The sequence below is a fragment of the Chinchilla lanigera genome, unplaced genomic scaffold (assembly GCF_000276665.1).
Source record: "Chinchilla lanigera isolate Chin_1 unplaced genomic scaffold, ChiLan1.0 scaffold00021, whole genome shotgun sequence".
Lineage (NCBI taxonomy): Eukaryota > Metazoa > Chordata > Mammalia > Rodentia > Chinchillidae > Chinchilla > Chinchilla lanigera.
The window spans coordinates 1526795-1546162 of record NW_004955422.1 but is presented as its reverse complement, the minus strand read 5'-3'; the positions used below and the strand labels follow the sequence as shown (position 1 = coordinate 1546162).

The following is a 19368-nucleotide window of genomic DNA, read 5'->3' as shown; positions in this document are numbered from 1 at the left end:
AAATAACAGGATCAGACATAAGCAAAGTCTCAGGCAGAAGGTATCATAAAAGAGCAATATACTCTATGAATGGAGGCGTTGGTGCTGGGCCTCAGTTTAACATCCTAGCTAAGGATGGGAAAGCCGGAGCTAAATAGCATCTCAACTGACACATACAAAACTCTTGCAACTCAGTGTGTTAGGACTCTGGCAAGGAAGGAGAAATGACAGGACAGGAGCCAAATAGTTAGCAAGAGAGAGAACGTGCAGAGCACACAAATGAGACACTGCCTGTGGAAAACAAAACAAATACCTATGGGAAAAACAAACAGCTTAGACATTTATTAACCAGAAAAATCTTGAAAACAAGAATGGATTAAGGTGAAAAAGGTAAGAGTACCCAACCAAGAGACAAGTCATGCAACAAGAAGGAAAAAGTGTGGTTTTACCACTGACGGACATCAGTGCCAGACCGAAGATACAGCTCTGAAGAAACTGACAGTGAAAAGAGTAACTACTCTCTAGTCTGTTATCTAGGCAGAAAGCAAATTCAGAGATAAGGAACTGAGACAGGGAAACACATCTCCATGCATATGTCTAGGGTGGAGGAGGAGGATGAGAATTCGAAGAAAAGACTAAAGAAATTAAAAGTACTTAATATAATGCTGCACCCAGAGAACTAAGAGCCTACCACTCACTTCTGCACTGATGCAGAATCAGTACACACCAAGGCCTCACGAGGTAGAAGGAAGCAAACTAAGTCAGGCAGAGACTGAGTACGCACGGATGGGAAGGTGTTTGTCAAATGAGCTGGTGGGGAAAGGCAGGGCCAGAGTGACAAAGTTTTCTTAGAAATAATGAAAAGTACTAAACAGTGAGCTCTACCAGCACGTAGCTAACACCCTTTTCCAGGAAAAGTAGGATCTGAAGAAATGAAGACCAGAATGCAAAAATGTGCTAGTGCAGTCTTCCAAAACAGAAGGAACACTTCTCAGGGAAACACCAGAGAAATCCTCATCAATTTTAACAGCCAGAAGTTGCCTTTAAGTCAGCAGGACAGAAGCTAGCTGGGTTATTAATGGCTTTCCCAGTTGTTGAACTCTGTGCATCTCTGATTAATTCTCACAGCGGCATGTGGGAAGGAGGGGGGGAGAAAACTAAAATTTTCTTGTAAATGATTTTACAAGGAAAAAAACCCCTTCAAACAATCAAGCTTCTGAGACAATTACTGAATAAGAGAAGACCCATCGCCAGGACGAGAGAGACACAACACCAACTCTTCTGCCTAATGCCCAGGATTACCGCCTCAGGGAGAGGCTGTAACACACAGGAATAAAAAATACTGTACACTTACTGACTGCTGTCTGAGTTCTGCCCAGACAGTCAAGTTGTCATTGCTCCTCAGTGACTAATGGCTCTGACTGGAACCTTTGTAGGTGAATCTTGTGTATCAAACAACTCAAAAGGCCACTGTCTTCTTGACAGTGCACAGTTGAGTTGGCTGAAAATTATACTATTTAAAAAAAAACAAAAACAAAACAAAAAAACCACTTGTTTCCCTGTGCTTGTGTCTCTGCTTCTACTCAATCTCCAGACAACAGACACTCTAATTTGTATTTCTGTCCCTGGATAGCACAATCATCTTGGTCAAGTCCTTTCCTTACTGAGTATCATTAGTTAGGCTCTAGTCTTCTTTTCTAAGGACTGTGCACTTGTGGAAGAGCTTAGATTTTTTGGAGGAAGATACAGTCTCAGCTAAAATCATGCACCAGGGACACCTAACAACACAAGTCTCTCAGAAACTGCAGAGCCTTAATTTTCCCCCAAGGAACAGTAATTTAAGAGATAATTACCACTTACAAATTCTTCTCTTCCTTTATTCTACCTTTCCATTTCATCTGCCTACATTATGCAAATTCATATTCATATTGTACATTTTATGCTAAAAAAATAAACATATAAATCTAAATGGTTATGTCTTCCTCCTCACACCTCCTGGCTGTGTAATTCTTTCCTTCTGTATTTTCCCCTTTTAAGCCTAGGCACAATTTAGATACATTCCACTTTCTTTTGCTACATTCACTAAAATATTCATATGTACTTTATTTGCATGGAAAGAGTACTGATCCAAAATCTGCCAAGCAACATTATACATTTCTAAGCAACAGGTCAAAATTTTTGGTAAAGAGCAAGTATTCAAGGAGGTATATATTTCATAAATAGAGGTTTGACGAGTACCAGGTAGCCCATTCCTAATTCACAGGAGAGCTCTCATTTTTCTGAGACTTTGATTATTCTGTCTCTGCTACATATAAGGGAAAAATCTAAGGTTAACAACAACAAAGACCCAGGAACTTTAGGGCCAAGAGAAACTTCAGATGTTATCATACGCTGAGGTCTACAGGTGGAAAAGGGACCTGCTCAAGGTCACAGACAAGGTACAAGATCAGCCCAGTGGGCTAGCTATGAAGCTAGTAGGTACTGACAAAAGATCCCACTTCCAATCATTGCTGTTACCCAAGTCCCTTGCTAATTTATAAACCTAGTTCAAAATCAGCAGTAAGAGTAAAAAAGGACTCAGGTAGCATTTTATTTGAAGAAGTGGAAAGAGAGATGGCTGTGCGCTCTGGAACATCCACAAACAGATCTTAGTGAGAAAACAACAAGGACTCTTACACCTGATATTTAAAGTTCAACCACAACTATGCTCGCCAGTGCTATACCTACTGCTCTCTGATTGGTCCTCCTGCATCAATACGGTTGTGCCACATGAGGTCCCTTAGCCAGTGTTGCCAGAGCAAGCTGCCTAATACTGAATAATGGCTGTCCCTTGATAAACACAAAGTCCCAGCCAGCCATTCCAGACCCTCCCCCCTGCAAGGGTTCCTGACTTCTAGGATCACCAAAACTTCAAAGCTCTAGTTGTAGATCTACCCAGGATCCCTTAATAAACTCTCCTGTCTCTGGGCTTTTACTTCATGTTCTCTTCATCTAGATTCTCTTTTCCTACATCCATGCTCCTCATCTTTCAAAATTCTACGCATTCTTCAACATCCAGCCTCAAACCCATGAAGGCTTCTCACATTTCTCCAAATTCTCTTCTTTCCTGCAATGCTTTCCTAGTACTTTAGTGGTAATTGTTACAGTCTATCTTTCCAGACACTGATGTAAAAATCTCACCATGTTATTCCATATCTCAGACACATCAACAACCTCCCTCATACAGCACAAAGTTTGCCTTTCTTGGATAGCACACACACTTTCAAGACCTGCACCACTCCAACTCTCAGAGCTCATCCCCTGCCACTGACCTTAGACTTTACAGTCCTGCCACACCTATCAACCCTTCCCCGACCAGTCCATTCTGTTATGTGTTTCTCTGACAACATATCTACCCTTTTCCTTTTTTAAGATTTATATTTTTCTTGTTAAAAGTTCACCTTGTAAAAACAATAATCACTATACAACCAAAATTATTTAAAACTCTCTGGTAAATGAGAGGAATTTTTTTAAAATCTCATATCAAGAAGTAATTCTGTGTAACACCAGTCAACAAACATAAGAGAGTCTACTGATTCTTTTTTTTCTTCTTCTTCTTTTTCTTTTCTTTTTTGAGACAGGGTCTTGCTATGTAGTTCAGGCTGGCCTTGCACTCACTATGTAACACAGGCCAGCCTTGAACTTGCAACAATCCTCCTGCCTCAGCCTCTCAAGTACTGGGATTACAGCCACGCACCACCACACCTGACCAGAAGCCCAAACTCTTCAACATTTTGCTATATTGCCTCACCCAGTGAGTTAACTGATTCTTGACGATCTAGCAGGCTCCAGTTAGAAGAAAGAGTAACTTTACAGGATTGAGTTTCTCTTACACTCCTGTTATAATTTGTAAATCAAAGGAAAAGACAATGGCAACTCCATTTCAAAATGAAGTAGACAATACACCCCTCTCTAGAGATTTCAGATGCCAAAAGTTAGTCAACCCTTTCTTGGTTACAAGTGATAGATGTATTTTATATTAGAGACTGTTCACTGACTTCCAAGAAGTTCTAGAAATTCCAGGCTCAGGAGAGAGAACATGATAAAGTACTTATAACCAAGGACATGTACCTTTACTCTGCTGCAACTTCTAGCCAGAAAGATCTAAGATAAACATGAGTCTCACAAAGCCATTACAACTAGTGCTGATACAAGGAGTACTATCTAGTTCCTAACATACTATATTTTCTTTGCCATGGCTCAACTAAATTTTAGTTATATCAAAAGGCCAGATGAAGCAGAGCATGGTGGTACATACCTGTAATCCCAGCACTGGGGAGGCTAAGGCAGGAGAACTGTTATGAGTTTGAGAACCACCTGGGCTACAAAGTAAGCTCAAGGCCAGCCTGAAATGCATAGGAAGACCCTGCCTCAAAAAAGACAAAAAAAAAAAAAAGAAGAAGAAAGAAAGGCTAGTTGAAGAATATTAAATTATAAAGTAAAAGCAACCAACCTTCCCCATGCCACAACCAATCAGATGTCAGCACTCACAGCATTCAGAACTCTCCTCAGCTATATCACACCAAGAAGACTTCTTAATGATTTCTTTGCCATGAGATGTCTAGCAAGGGGACAATAAAAGGAAATACTCAGTTGGATGAGGTGGCACACTCCTTTAGTCCCCAGGACTCAAGAAGCTGACATGGGAGGATCACTGTGAGTCCACAAGTTTGACACTAGCCTAGACAACAGAACAAGCTCTCATCTCAAAAACAAAACAAGGGTTAGGGATATACACCTCACTGGTACAGTGCTTGCCCAGCGTGAGTGAGGCACTAGGTTCAAACCCCAGCACCAGAAGGAAGAAAATAGTTTGTCAAGTATGGTGGTGCACACGTGACATCCCAGCACTTACGAGGATGAAATAGTAGGATCTCATGTTTTAGACCAGCCTGTGCTATACAGCAAAATCAAGGCAAGCCTGGACTACATAACAAGACCCTGGGTTAAACAAACCAAAAGAGAGAAACTGTTACAGCAGAGGACTATGTGCCTGTGCGTGTGTCTGTGTATTGCTAAAATAGATGTACCATGCCAAAGAAAAGAACCAGAAATAATCTCTGGCACCCAGAAAAGATCATCATATTCACAACAAAATATTTTTGCATATTTGATAACAATATGGATTTTTGGGTAAAAAGCACCTAAAAATAACCAGGGAAGTTAGAAGATGGAAGAAGGTAAGTGTAATAAACCTGAAGAGACTCCATCTTCAGGCTGAAAGACCAGAATCCTTAAAGATGTTTTTCTTAGGTGTAAATCCAAAGTATAGCCAAGTGTCACAACTGTGAATTTAGGATATGTTCTCTTCTGTGCCAGCATCAATTTTAAGAAGCTGAATGTAATTATCTAGTGGCTGATATGTATGGTGAGATAGTTTGGCAGACCTAATTTGAAGCCTACAGTTCTGGCTGCCATTAGCAATAACTTTCTTGTGGTGTGGTATCCTTTGCCTTGGAAGGTTAAATAGCTACAGAAAGAATAAGGAAGGGGAGGGATATGAGCTCTGGGGCTGATTCTGGGATTACAATTAGATTTTGAATAACAGATAACACAAAGGCACAAGGATAGCTAGAATGACAGTCAAAACGGCACACATATGACAACTTTTGCAGACCCTACACTACTGGGACACAGCCTATAATGTGGGCTTCATAAGAGCTACCCTCATCTTCCTGGAAGGATAGTGAAAAATTCAATGAAAATTTTTCTTTCTGCTTCCATCCTATCTACATTCCAGTAGTTGGTCTTGGTTCACAAACAAGCAGACAGCAACGTCATAAACAGCTACACCTTTACCCTGCTTGTGAACGTCTTTATGCAAAGACAGATGCTGAGGGCTTTAAGAGAGACCTGCTGACAGGAGGTTTCTGCATGTCCTGTTTGTGTGTTTTGATAAACAGGGATCCTGCCATCTCAATCCTCACTATAGACACAGATGAATGGCAGGAGAGAAGATGCCTGCCTGGAAAGAGGGTTATTAATCCAGACCACAAAAGAAAAGAAATTTAAACCTGATGCTGACCAACCTCCAAGGCCACCCTCCTGAGAGATAAATCTTTTTTTTTTTTTTTTGGTTTTCTCCAGTACTGGGAACCGAACTCACGACCTTGCACTTGCCAGGCAGGCGCTTTTGCCGCTGAGCTAAATCCCCAGCCCCTGAGAGAGATAAATCTTGATGGTCTGATTCCCCAGCAAGCTTGCAGAAAGGCTTAAATAAGATTATACATCATTTTTACAGGTTTGCAGATTTGTAAGACAATGTCAGACACTACGCATGCTTGTTCCTACTCTCTAATATGAGATATACCTGATTTGATCGTCTCAGTATCCTTACTCAGAAAAATACCAAAACAGAGTAAATAATTATCCCATTCAGTTGTTACAAGGATTGAAAGATTTTTAAATATATATATATATCTATACATAGAGACAGATACACAAAATAGATATATTAGTATAATACTATAATATTTTATAAGCCAATTAGCATATATATGAAAATATTAATTATAGCTGATAACTTTCTATTCAATAGCTAATGAAAAAAGATAAGATCTAAGAAATGGCTTCCTTGGTTTTCTAAGGACTCTGCACATGAATGGGAAGAGTTCAAGAACAGCAGTGTGACCTCTGACTTAGCAGGTAGAAAATGAGTGAAGAAGTCATGAGAGGCCACACCAGAAGTATGTGTGCTGTGAAGGTGAGGAAGCCCAGCAGAGCAACCATTAGTCAGTGCCCCAAGTATTCCAGATTCCAGGCCATTATCGGCCTCACCTGCTCCTCTGGACCCAAAGGAACTATAAAAATGTGACTGTACTATCCTCTCATTTCCCTTCTAGTTATCAAAGCAAAGGAAAAGGACTATGGCAGAGACATTAAAACTGGCTGGTATATTCCTAATTTCTCATTTTCTCCCTCCTCAGGGCACCAGAGACTGAGAGAACAGAGGCAACCACAAGCAGCACTCAGCTTATGGTAGGGAGAGAAAGACAAGGAAGGAGACAGAAAATAAATGAACCGACAGCAAATTACCCCTAACCAGCCAACAACAGACTTTGCCAGAAGACCTGGACTACTAATGTAGAGGTGACTAATCCACAGCTGCTATTGAAAACAAGACTATGATCTGCATCAGCCCAAGAAGAAAGGCAAACAGCCAAGGGAGGGACATTGGGAGGGCATTAGAGAAAATGCCCATTGTTACTAACCAGGGAGCAATACCAGACCCCTGGGAAACAACAATAGCAAGCCAGGAAATGACAGACGAAGAAGATGTAAAATCAGGTCGTGCTGAAGCCAGGGGGTGGTGAGTGCACAGGTGGGCTGGGGGAGCACAGGGAGGAGGCATCTGACACAGGATGATCGAGGGGGAAGGAGGAGAGAGCGAGGAGGTGGTAGCAGAAGAAAGGGAAGGTAAGCCGAGAACAGAACACTTTAAGCTAACCCAGAACTCCATTGTGAAGGACAAGTCACGAGGCAGGATACAGCGCAAAAAGCATGAGCTCCACATTTTACCACTGCTAAGAGACAGCACAGCCTTCCGAGCTTGTGTGGAAAGAGGTCCAGGCAATCTACAGCAATGACTGCCAAGTGCCACAGGGCTCCTGAGAGTCACCCAGGCTCTCAGCAGCACTAAGTGGCAGCAGCCTCAGCATGTATGCTTTTTTGTGCTTTGGCTTTTGGTTTTGTGCCGTGCTAGGAATCAAACCCAGGCCTCGCACATGCTAAGCAAGCACTCTACCACTGAGCTGCATTTCTATCCCCTTGCCATGATGTTTAAATTGCTTCCCGAAATGCACCCAGGTGCTGAAAAATGTATGTCACTAACATATCTGCCTGGCTAAGGAATATACGCATCCTTTTTGCCCCAGAGTAGACAAATGTAGAAAGACCCAGGCTTGGGGTTTTCTCTCCTCGCTCCACTGGCCACACACCAGCTGCTTTAGGCCATTCCTGAATTTCCTGCTCACTTTAATCCTTCTAAAACAAACCTACCATCTACTTTTACTTTTGCTTCCAGTATGCAAATGGTAGTAAATTTAACAGAAGCATCAGGAAGGCAAACTGGTATAAAGGCTGTCCCACTTTCTTAGTCTTTTCTGGCAAAGGGATCCGAAGCTCTTTTTCATGGTGGCTTATGGGAAATTCTCCATGCTGCTAAGCAAGAGGGAGAAGGCTAAGGGGAAGATTAGGTCTTAAGACCCCAGACCTATTAAGGCTATATGGGCAGCAGGGAGGAAATGACTGACAGGGGGAAATGCCTAACCACCTTCCTTTTCTTTTCTCTCTCTCTTTTTTTTTTTTTTTTTTTTGGTCTTTTTGAGACAGATTCTCACTATATAGTTCAGGCTGGTCTTAACTCACTTTGCAGCAATCCTTGTTTAGCCTCCACAGTGCTAGGATTACAGGTGTGTGCCACCATGCCCAGCCTAATCACCTTCTTGCTCTCTTGTTTTGCATGACAGAGAATATCTATATACAGGAATCAGATCAAGAGATAAATGTCCAATTTGACACAAATCAGTAAACCTCAGTTTCAGGCTAGAAACAAATACAATGAATGGCTAGAAAGGTCAGTAACAGATCAGGGACTGTAAAACCCACCAGTAGGGTCGGGGAGCCTGAATTCTGGGCTGACTCTGCCCCTGTGGCTCACCCAAGTGCCACTCAAAAGGAAGAGGAAGATGGGCGGGGGGGCAGAGGCCGCAAAGAATCACCCCCTAATCCACCATATTCATCTGACATTTTGACATTTTGACATTCACTTGTTAAAAGATCATTGTGAGGGTAAAAGCAGGAAGACAGAGAGTTCAGGCAAGGGAGTAGGGACTTAGAGGTGAAGCTTTTGCGACAAAGTATCTACCATTTAGGGAAATCCAAGTATTAAAAAAATGCTAGGAGTAGTGGCACACACCTGTCATCCCAGCCCTCAAGAGGCTGAGGCAGGACAACAACTGCAAGTTCGAGGCCAGTCTGGGCTACATAGTGAATTCAACAACAGCCTGAACTACACAGCAAAACCCGCCTCAAAAAACCACAAAAAAGAAAAAGAAAGAAAACATCTCCATATCTGCTCTACCTAAAAGAACACACACCAACCTTCCTGACTCCCTGATGTTGTACAGTCTATGAGAAGTATTACTAGGTCTCCAGGAAAGGGAAATAAATACAAATACTGCTCAACTGGCCTCAGGACACACTGGGCCACCTCTTCGCATAGGCACCAGCGAATCACCAATGTGTGGGCCCCACGTGAGAGTGCTTAGGGTACGTAAGCCCTATGATTTCACCCCATCCTGCTCCTCAGGAATACCTACTTAGGGGCTGGAGGCAAGATTGGTGAGCATTCTTCCCAACCAGGAAACACACAGCTCAGGAGGCGCGGGGAGAAAGCAAGCTGAGCATGTACTTACTCAAAGTCCTCAAATTCCAGTTCGGCTCCCTCTACTGATGGACCCTGGTTGTCTGAGGAAGAGGAGGAGGTGGAAGAACGGAGACGGTTCTGTTGGTAGCGCATGGAACGCTGGCGAATACTGTCTCTCCGTGAGAGATACTGGATCATCCTCTGGGCGTAGTATGCAGCAGGAGATAATCTGAGATAGAGACGGAGAAACAAACTAGCACTAATGTGGGAATACTGTACTGTGAACGATAGTAAACCAGCTCTCCTGTGGCATCACCCTGCTGAGGCGAACTCCGGATACATTAAAAATAAAGGGCATTTAACTCACCAGGAGGGTGGTACTGCAGACTGTGTTTATCAGACTATCACTAGTGGTTCTGTTCTCTAAATTTTTTTTCTTTGAGACAGGGTCTCGCTACGTAGTACAGGCTGGCCTTGAACTCACAGCAATTCTCCTGCTTTAGCCTCCCGAGTGCTGGGATTACAGGCATGTGCCACCATGCCCAGCTCACCAGTGGTTCTGCTCTGAGACAAGGCAAATACGCAGTTTAATCAGGCATCTTCTGATCAAACTGCCCATCCCAAGAGGATTAACACTGGGCTTCTTATAGCTTAAGGGACCTAGCTGAATTTCTCAGGGTGCCCTTAAGCAGACCGACAGCCTGTCCTTAATCACCACCACCCTTATGCAAAATATAAGAAATGAAAAGAACCTTGGCAGTCCTCTATTCTTTCATTTTATAGATGGGGCAGGAGATGGTAACCCTTAAATGATTAAAAAGTTACCAACAGGTATAGCATTTTCACCAGGACTTCTTTCTTCTCCAATAAATACACAAAGCTCCACATTGTCCTAGCTCCTTAAAATGGCCTCTTTGAACCTCCTATTGCTCCCTTATCATAGGCATTTGTACCTTAGAGAAAATATTCACGACAGGGACTGAGAGTACTAGGGAAAAAAGGGAGAGATTTTTCTACTCTTAAAATGAGTGCCTCAGAGGCTCCACAGGCACATCTCTCTTACCTGGGCTCTTCCAATAACCATCAGCCTAGACTTACATTCTTCAAACCAAGGCCGTACGTAACATCTTGACACCCCCCGACAACTTCTAGTGCAGAGTACAATTCCCACATTTCATCCCTTCTTTCTCAAGTGTGCCCTCCATCTCTCACAACACTGTTATATAATTTGAGGCTATGAACTGAGAACATGAGAGAGGAACAATGGCAGGAAAATGCTTTATATGATAATATTAAGAGGATTGCTAAGGAATTCCAAGACTCAGCCTGAGGCATACACTTTGATTTAATAATTGCACTAGGATTTTTATCCTACAGAAACACACAAGAATACACACAAGGAAGTTCATTTGCAATACTGTTATCATTTGTGAAAAACTGGGAAACAACTCAAATGCCCAAAAACAGATTAAATAAATTATGTCCACACAAAGAAACATGACAAAGCTATTAAAAAGAATGAAATATCCCTATATATTCACAAGGAAATGTCTATAAAATAAACTTTAAGTGGGGAAGATGTTTAAAGAATGGTATTATACACTAATATATACAAAAATATATATATTTCTGTAATCAGGAAAAGAATAAAAAGAAAGACAAAAATTCTAATGAGGATTCTTGGAGATTTTATGCTTCTATAATCTTTGAATATGAAAAGGAAAAAACTATTCATCTTCCGTTATTTTTTTTCATGGAAAAGTAGAATAACTGAGACAGGAACAGGTGTACCCAAATGGCACAAAAAAATATTTATTGTCATGCATGGTGGCACTTGCCCTTTAATCACAGCTACTAAATTACCTGAGGCAGGAGGATTGCAAGTTCAAGGCTAGCCTGGTCATCTAATGGAGACTGCCCCCCCATCTCAAATCAAAATCAAACAAACTCAAACAACCACTAAAGAATTTGCAACCACTGCAACCTGACTTTCCTGTACCCTGAGGCTTTCTCCTCAAGAAGTCTACTCCCAGTCTACAGGTGATCCTGTAGTCAACTCCTATAGGAACAGAGGCAGTTTCTGAAATGTCTGTCAGCAGACGTGGTATCCTTCTGGTCAACCACCAAATGGCATTCCCGAGCAGGCAGCTGGCAATCTTTGGAGAGTCTGTGATATGGAATGATGTGCTGCACTGTGCATCACTGAATCCAAATGATCTCTGTACAGCAGGTGGGCATGGGATGCACAGATGCCTTGGCCAAGTTAATCAGAGCACTAGAACTACTTCCCAAAAGCCTCAAATGGTGAGATTTTCATTCTCCATTTGGACCCCTGTTCCCATACATTTTATAAGGAGGAATCACAGAAGGCAACATACTTAAACTATTCTTCTACCAAGTATACCAAAAATTTCTAGCAGGAATCAATTTAAGTATTGGTTAAACTCTTAAGCCAATCAGAGTAGAAAAGAATGTAACAAAAGAAAAGTTTAAAAAGAAGAAAGATTTTTTTTTTAATTAATCCTAAAAAGTGACAAATTCACTCATTCCTTGGTTTACAGCCTACCTTAACTAAGAAAAAGAATAGTATTACTGGTGATTGTGGTAGAAATGATGCCTATGATAATAAAGACTGACCTGTTAGGCAGGGACATAATTTCAGTACTAAGTAACACCAGATGTTTAATTTCACTTATAGAACAAGAATTTCCCAAACTATGTATTAATGATTAAGGAAAAAGAAAATATTCCTAACATCCCAGTCTTGTCCTTCACAAGTTGCTGAGTGCTAAGCAGATGACTTACAAATGGCTTTGTTCTATGCATATAGCACAGGGTGAAGCCTAAGAAAAATAAGTAACAGGTAATGACGTAATAACAATCATTCTACTGAAGTATAGGAAAACCATCAAATAACTCCACAATGTTCCAAGTGAACACTGTAAATGTTTAAACGAATCCTCAAATTTTCTTCAAGGAAGAAACACTCTCCCCTCCAAAAAACCTTATTTGTGTTCAAAGGGAAGATATAAAAATACCAACACCATAAAGTATGAGGTTTTAGGTAATAAAGAAATCAGAGTAGAAATAAATAACAGGTTACATGAAAAGAGAACAAATAATGGTTTGTAATCACTGCTGAATTTTGCCAGGCCAAGATTTCTAGGCATGAAGACAACCTAAAAATGGACACTTTTGCAGTAAGAAGTTTTCTCAGTGTCTCAAAGTATTTAACTCATGTGAAAAATGCCCTATTATTAGAGGTTTATAGCTTTCAAACATAATTAGAGGCTAACATAAACTTCCTTGCATCACTCATCATCTAAGTTGTCCACCTGTTTTTAAAGGGAGTGTGGAAAAGGAAGACAGTAACAGGATCTTTTCATTAGGCTGTCAGAATGTGCAATGCCATGACACAACTGTGGCAGCAACAAAACCGTTTAATATCCCTGGAATAAATTTCATCAAAAGGTGTTTCCAGGTGGACATGAAAGCCTCAGCCTAGAGCAAAGCTCATCTAGCTTTATCTAGCCACCTACACTAACTTTCCAACTTCCAGAGTATAAATCACCATCTTCTTTTGGCACAGCTTCACAATGTGCTCTGGTATTAGTTAAATGTGCAGGCTCGGCTTTTTTAGATCACTATCAGAATTAGTAAATCCAGCCGTGACAACTCCAAGGAGCTGCTCTCTGCAGTTGTTAAAAACTCAACATCTCGACTTTGGTTCTATTACAACCATCAGGGAAGGATGGGCCTGAAACTCTTTCTTCAGGGTCTCACTATGTAGTTCAGGCTGGCCTTGAACTCACTATGTAGCCCAAACTAGCCTCAAACTCATAGCAATCCTCCTGCCTCAATCTCCCAAGTGTGCACCACACACACCCAGCTGAAAACATTTTTTAAATCTCTTCAAGAACTTTTCAAATGTCAAGTATAAAGCAAGCACTTTAATAAAACAACTTGTTTCATTCATTCATTCTTCATTCATTTTTTTCCTTCAGATACCTGACAAAAATTCAATAATGGAGGGACCTTAACTTCTGCCCTTTGATATGCTAAATTCTCTCTCAAATGACAACAAAGAGGATTTTTGTTCACTTAATTTGTAAGTATTTTCCCTATAAATTTTTTTTAAAAATCTGTCCCCCTTTTGGCTGTCCAGAAACTCATGGCAGTCCCTTGGGCCAGCAAGAACGCATATCCTGTGATGGCCTGTGGCCTCCACATGCTCCTCTAGTGCCCCACTCACAGAAGGGAGCCTCCAAAGGACAAGAGCTCAGTGAGAAGCCTGTCACCAGCGGTACTGTTCACTTACCTGCAACACTTCCCAATCACCTGAACCACCTGTCTCAAAACTGTGACTGAAGAGCAAAAGAGCACCAGGACCAGAGAGGCACAGAGAGGGGTTCCAACAACTTGGCAACCCCAAGGGCCGCCCCTCCCCCCACCTAGTGTCAGTTCTCACTTTGGCCTTACCTCGCTGGGTCTGGGTAAATTGGGTGCTCTCTGGATCCTGCTCCATCATAACGGGATAATGAAATGAGGGAAGACTCCAGCAGCCTCCTAGCAGAGATTAAAAAAATGGCAATAATCCCTGTCAATTACCAACTCAGAGGTCATTCATAAGGGACAATGGGGGAGAGATAAATGACATCCCCCTTTGTAGCCAGCTAATACTGTTATTTGAGATCACACCCTTCCAACAAACTAAGTATGTAGAGACCTAAATAAATGAAGAGCTGCAGCGCTCCCACACTGGATGTGGCCATTGTGTCATGTTAAATACTGGTCTTCAGTGAGAAATGAACAAGTGCCTCAGAAACATGAGCTCACTGCTGCTAGGCACAGTACTCAAATGGACAAACAGGAGACTGTGATCAACACAGGAGAGAGAAATTAGGCGTGCGCAGAGATTACCATGTAGTGCCAACATGTATCTTAGTATTCAGGTTTTCCCTGCCATCAGAAACCACATCCCTATCTTCTGCTCCTTCTGCTCGGCCCACATCTTTCTGTGAGAAAGAGTACTCTGAGAGTGCTCTTAACAACTGATAAAAAACCTTTAGTTGTATGACCTGGTCCAATCATAAATTCAACTGATCACATGTGATACACATATACATTTTATTGAGCATTTTTGGATGCCAGGCAATACACTAAGCACTTCACAAGTATTTATTTATTTAAACTTTCACTGCAACCTGAACAGGTGGGCATGACTATGTCCAGGAGAACACTGGGTCTAGAAAACTCTGTGGCACAGCTATTAAGTAATAGTGCGGGGACTCCAGTGAAGGCTTGTTTTTACACTTCAAACCTCCATGCTGTAATGTAGGGCCTTCCAAGGTACAGGCAGGAAAGACATGCCAGCTGTATATATCCATGGAGAGCAATGGACATTGGCAAAGAGAAAAATATGTATCCTATCACTCAGCTCCAGCCAATTGTTACCAAGCTAATTGGTATCACTGGCCTTCCTATTTAAGGAAAACCAGAAATCTGGACTTTCGCATGAAATCTGGTTGTTACATTTCAGCAGTTTTTTTTTCCCATAGGACAAAGGCCAGATGAAACACATCTGATAAACATGGCTCAAGGGCTCCCTGTCTACCACATCTGCCACACCTCTTCTCAACTCCTTGGTCTGGCAGCCAGTCAAGCTCCTACCATGGAACAGGTTTCAAAGGAAGTGGTCTCACAGAGAAATGCATATTGTTCCTCTCCAGCAGCATCTTGCCTAGCTCTCCCAGGAACAGGACTTCAGCTCCCTGCCAGTCTTCTTTAAAGCAGATCCGGAGGATAAGAACAGCAGCTACCGATCTTTTCCAATTGAGTTAATTTAATTCAGTATTATTAAAACCAACTGGCTTTAGGGATGGTCATGTGCAGTCACTTTATCCCAGCAACTGGCCCACAGCAGCATTTCCCAGAACAACCTGGGAAGTGATAAAACCAAGGCCCTATCAACAATGGCTTACAACCTTTTGTGTCCAGGACAGTTAAATGATGCTTTCCACCTAGACATGGCCTACATGCTACACTTGAAACTATGCTATCTCTGGATGGGGAGAACACAATATAACCAATGAGAAAACAAAAAGCAGTAACACACATCTTCCCTTCTGGTGGAATACTGGAATCTTCAGGGGTAGCACTGATTACAGAACAGCAATGCTGTGCTTCATCTACCCTGAAACACTTTTTTTTCTCCACTTTCTAATGTGTCAGAAATTGGGATGCATCTTATAATTGTGTGACACATTTTAATTGGCAGGATTTTTTCCCCCTTTCATCAGTACACATAAAATAATGACCTATCTTTGACTCTTTGAAATACAAAGTGTGAGAGACAGAAAAAGTGAGAGGTACAGATGGAGAAAAAAGAGCAAAATTTTGAGAAGAGTATTAAGGACATTTATGTCATCTTTTTAAAAATTTTATTTTTAACTGATAGGTAAAAACAAAATTATGCACATTATTAGGGTACCATGTAGTATCTCAATAAATAGCCGCATTGTATAAGGTTTAAATCAGGTTAAACATACTGATCTATCTCCCTCAATAGGTATCATTTCTTTTTGTAAGAACTATCAAAATCTTTTCCTTTAGTTTTTTGAAATGTACATTACTGTTACCTACAGTCACTTTTCTGTGTAAGAACACATCAGAGCTTCCTACCTCTAACTATAATTTGTTTTTTTCTATCTAACTATAACAGTACACAATGGCCAACCTATGTCATCTTATATAGTACTGATTCATTACCAATGAACTAACTCTTTAGGGGTTGAAGAACAGAAGCAAGATTTAGGAGCAGCTGGCTGCTGAAGTGCTCTGGAGTTAGCACTGAGTATCTCTGAACCTGTTGTACCACCCTCCAAACAGCTGCTAAGTAAAGCAGAGGCCCTTCGGTGAGAAGCATCCTCCAGAGTAGCGAAAATCTACCCTTAAGTGCTTCTGCTGGGCAAATGAACCTGGTAAGGGAGGAGGCAAATACTACCCCCAGCTATGTCAAGGTGGTGACAGTACTGAAAGAGATGAGAGGACTTATCACAAGCGTTGTAAAGGAGATTTCTAAACTGGAAGAATTTGTATTAAATAACTTCAAAAATTCCATTTGATATCCTGCAAAGTCCACTTCCCACCCTACCAATCTTAATCTTCCTGTCTTAATTTGGAAGACTTCTTTAAATTAGAGCAGAACCAAAATGTTACGCTTTGTCTCTGGAGAGTCCCTGATGAGGTTCTTTCAGAACTTGCATCTCCTGTGCCTACTTATTAACAGACTGGCACCTGCAGACAATGTACAGCAGGCTGGCAAGCAATATAGAAGGCATTTTAACTGTTGATACACAAAATTAAGAGAGCCAATCGGTACAAATAGTACCTCCCCACGTACACAAATCACTTGTGAAACAAGTTCTGCATACACACTATCTGGAGTAAAACAGACCTCTCCCACTGTTGTGAAATAAAGAAACAACCAGAGTTACTAGACAGAAAATTTCACCACTCCTAAGAACCTCAAAGAAAACTCTTTCTCCTGGCATTAGCTTCTTGTAGAGAGCTGATGGTAGGAAATGGCACAAGAAACTGGAATGAGATGCCAGCTGTGTGCCTTCTGCTCTGCCCCCGACAAATGTGACTTGGCTTAATAATCTACCATGCACTCTGATAATGTGAAATCAGGATGGGCTGAGGGAGGGCTCAGCTACAGACGAAAGCTTGCTCAGGAAGAAAGCCGCCATTTCATTTTGACCTGTAATCTCAACTTAGAAATATTCTAAAGAGTCACTGAAGCTCTGACAGAAAAAAGCAAATACCCCTTTCTTTTCTCCACCAGAGTTGTTCACGAAAGGCACACCAAGAGTTGTGCTATTTTGATCCACTGAAAAGCAGAAAGATTACAATTTACATGTTATGTGTAGTCATAATGTATATAACACACACAAGGATTACTCATAAGCCTTTTATTAATAAAGGTATTTTTGAAAAGTCTGAAGGCCATCATTGCTCTAAAAAAAAGCTTATATTACTTAAAGACTATTCAGGGTTGGGATATAGCTCAGCGCTGCCTGGCAAGCTCAAGGTCCTAAATTCAATTCCAGGTACCAAAAAAAAAAAAAAAATTGAATACTTAAATTAATATACCAAAATATAGAAAATATAAACATAATCATAAACATATAAAAGCATAGCCGTATTCATATGTAGACAGAGCAAAATAAACGAAAATGCAAACGTGACAAAATGTTAACATTTAGGGAATGTGGGTGAAGGGTAAATGAAAATTCTTTATATATTTTTGCAACTCTTCTGCAAGTCTGAAGTTATTTTAAAACTGAAAAAAAATTCAACATACAAAAATCTTAAAGTAAAATAATGAAGTTAAAAGAGGTAGCCATGGGCCAGGTGCGGTGGCGCACGCCTATAATCCCAGCATTTGGGAGGCTAAAGCAGGATCACTGTGAGTTCGAGGCCAGCATGGGCTACATAGTGAGTTCAAGACCAGCCTGGACTACACAGCAAGAGCCTGTCTCAAAAAACAAATAAAAAGAGGCAGCCATTCATTTCAAAAGAACTACTTCTACAAAAGATTTCTTGAAACACCAACTTGCCCTTATGTTCTAAAGAAGGTTTGCTGAACTATCAGCCTGGGCGTAGTGTTAACAGCCATACCCTGTATCCATTATCAGCCATAGCCTGTATCCATCCATTCATTTACATATTACCTGTAGGTGCTCTGGAGTTCCTAAGGCAGAGCTGAGTAATCTTCATAGTGACAAATCCTAAAATATTTACTACTACCCACTCCTTATAATAAAAGATTTTCGGGGCTGGGGATTTAGCTCAGCGGCAAAGCCCCTGCCTCGCAAGCGCAACGTCTTGAGTTCAATTCCTGGTACCAGAAGAAAAACAAAAAAACAAACAAAAATATTTGCCTGCCCTACTCTAAAATTTTTACTTATACAGTGGCACCTCAGTTCACAAACAATTTGGTTTGCAAACAGAAGCATTTAGCAAACTTTTGTTTTTGTTTGCAAACTGCAGTTGGGTAACAAACTCGAGGAAGGACATCTTTCCCATACAAACACAAACTGGCCATCATTTCCAAATTCACGGAACAAATTAAGTTTATGAACCAAGGTACCACTCTATAAAATTCCTTGAAAAACAAAGTGGAATGACTAATGACCAAATTTTTAAAAAAAAAAAAACCTAGGTGGGCGTGGTGGCACACACCTGTAATCCCAGCACTGGGGAGGCTGAGGCAGGAGGATCATTGTAAGTTCGAGACCAGCCCAGGCTACAAAGTAAGCTCAAGGCCAGCCTGAACTGCATACTGAGACCCTTTCTCAAAAAAGACACACACACAAAAAAAAAACAAAAAACCTAGACATCAAGTTTTATGCATTGAAGTCACAATTATTGGGCTGGGGATGTGGCTAAGTGGTAGAGCACTTGCCTAACATGAATCAGGCCCTAAATTTGATCCCTAGCATTTAATTTTTATTTATTTTAAAAAAGGCTATTAAGCTCTGCTGCAGTCATAATTAGGCACACAATTTAAGCTGTAAAATTCCTAATACTTTAAATGAACACAACATTCCTTTCAATTAATATTTGGAATATTTGCAAGGGGATTCCCAGCTGTGTACTTGAATGAGTAGGAAGACAATAAAAAACAGGAAGAAATCTCTGGAAAAGAAAAAAGTGGTCAGGGCAGATGAGATGGATCTTCTAAAAGGACCTTCACTCCAATTCAATAGTAATCGGTGTTTGAGAAGCCCAGTCTGGGTATTTATCTAGACAGAATACAAACCAGTGACAAACTCTCCTTTTTTTTTTAACCCCTCCTTACTAAACAATTATACTCTAAAGACATTCTTTTAGAAGATTCAAGATATGTACGGGTACAGATTCTGTATGATAGATCAGATCATTATGTGTATCTAAAATGTACCGATACAATTAATTTT

General features: G+C 40.9%; 1 protein-coding gene across 5 annotated transcripts in view; it reads right to left on the bottom strand.

Moving 5' to 3' along the window:
• Ambra1 (autophagy/beclin-1 regulator 1) overlaps window positions 1-19368 on the bottom strand; it is a 188977-nt gene that overhangs the window by 98206 nt on the left and 71403 nt on the right. For 2 of the 5 annotated variants that reach the window (XM_005384021.2, XM_005384023.2), the window contains 2 exons: window positions 13865-13951; window positions 9435-9614 (listed from right to left, as the gene is read on the bottom strand). The exons of 1 other annotated variant lie outside the window; for it this stretch is intronic. In XM_005384021.2, coding sequence (XP_005384078.1) covers window positions 9435-9614; window positions 13865-13951 — 267 coding nt within the window. The remainder of the gene's footprint in view (window positions 1-9434; window positions 9615-13864; window positions 13952-19368) is intronic. 2 more of the 5 variants (XM_005384022.2, XM_005384024.2) reach the window with 1 other exon arrangement.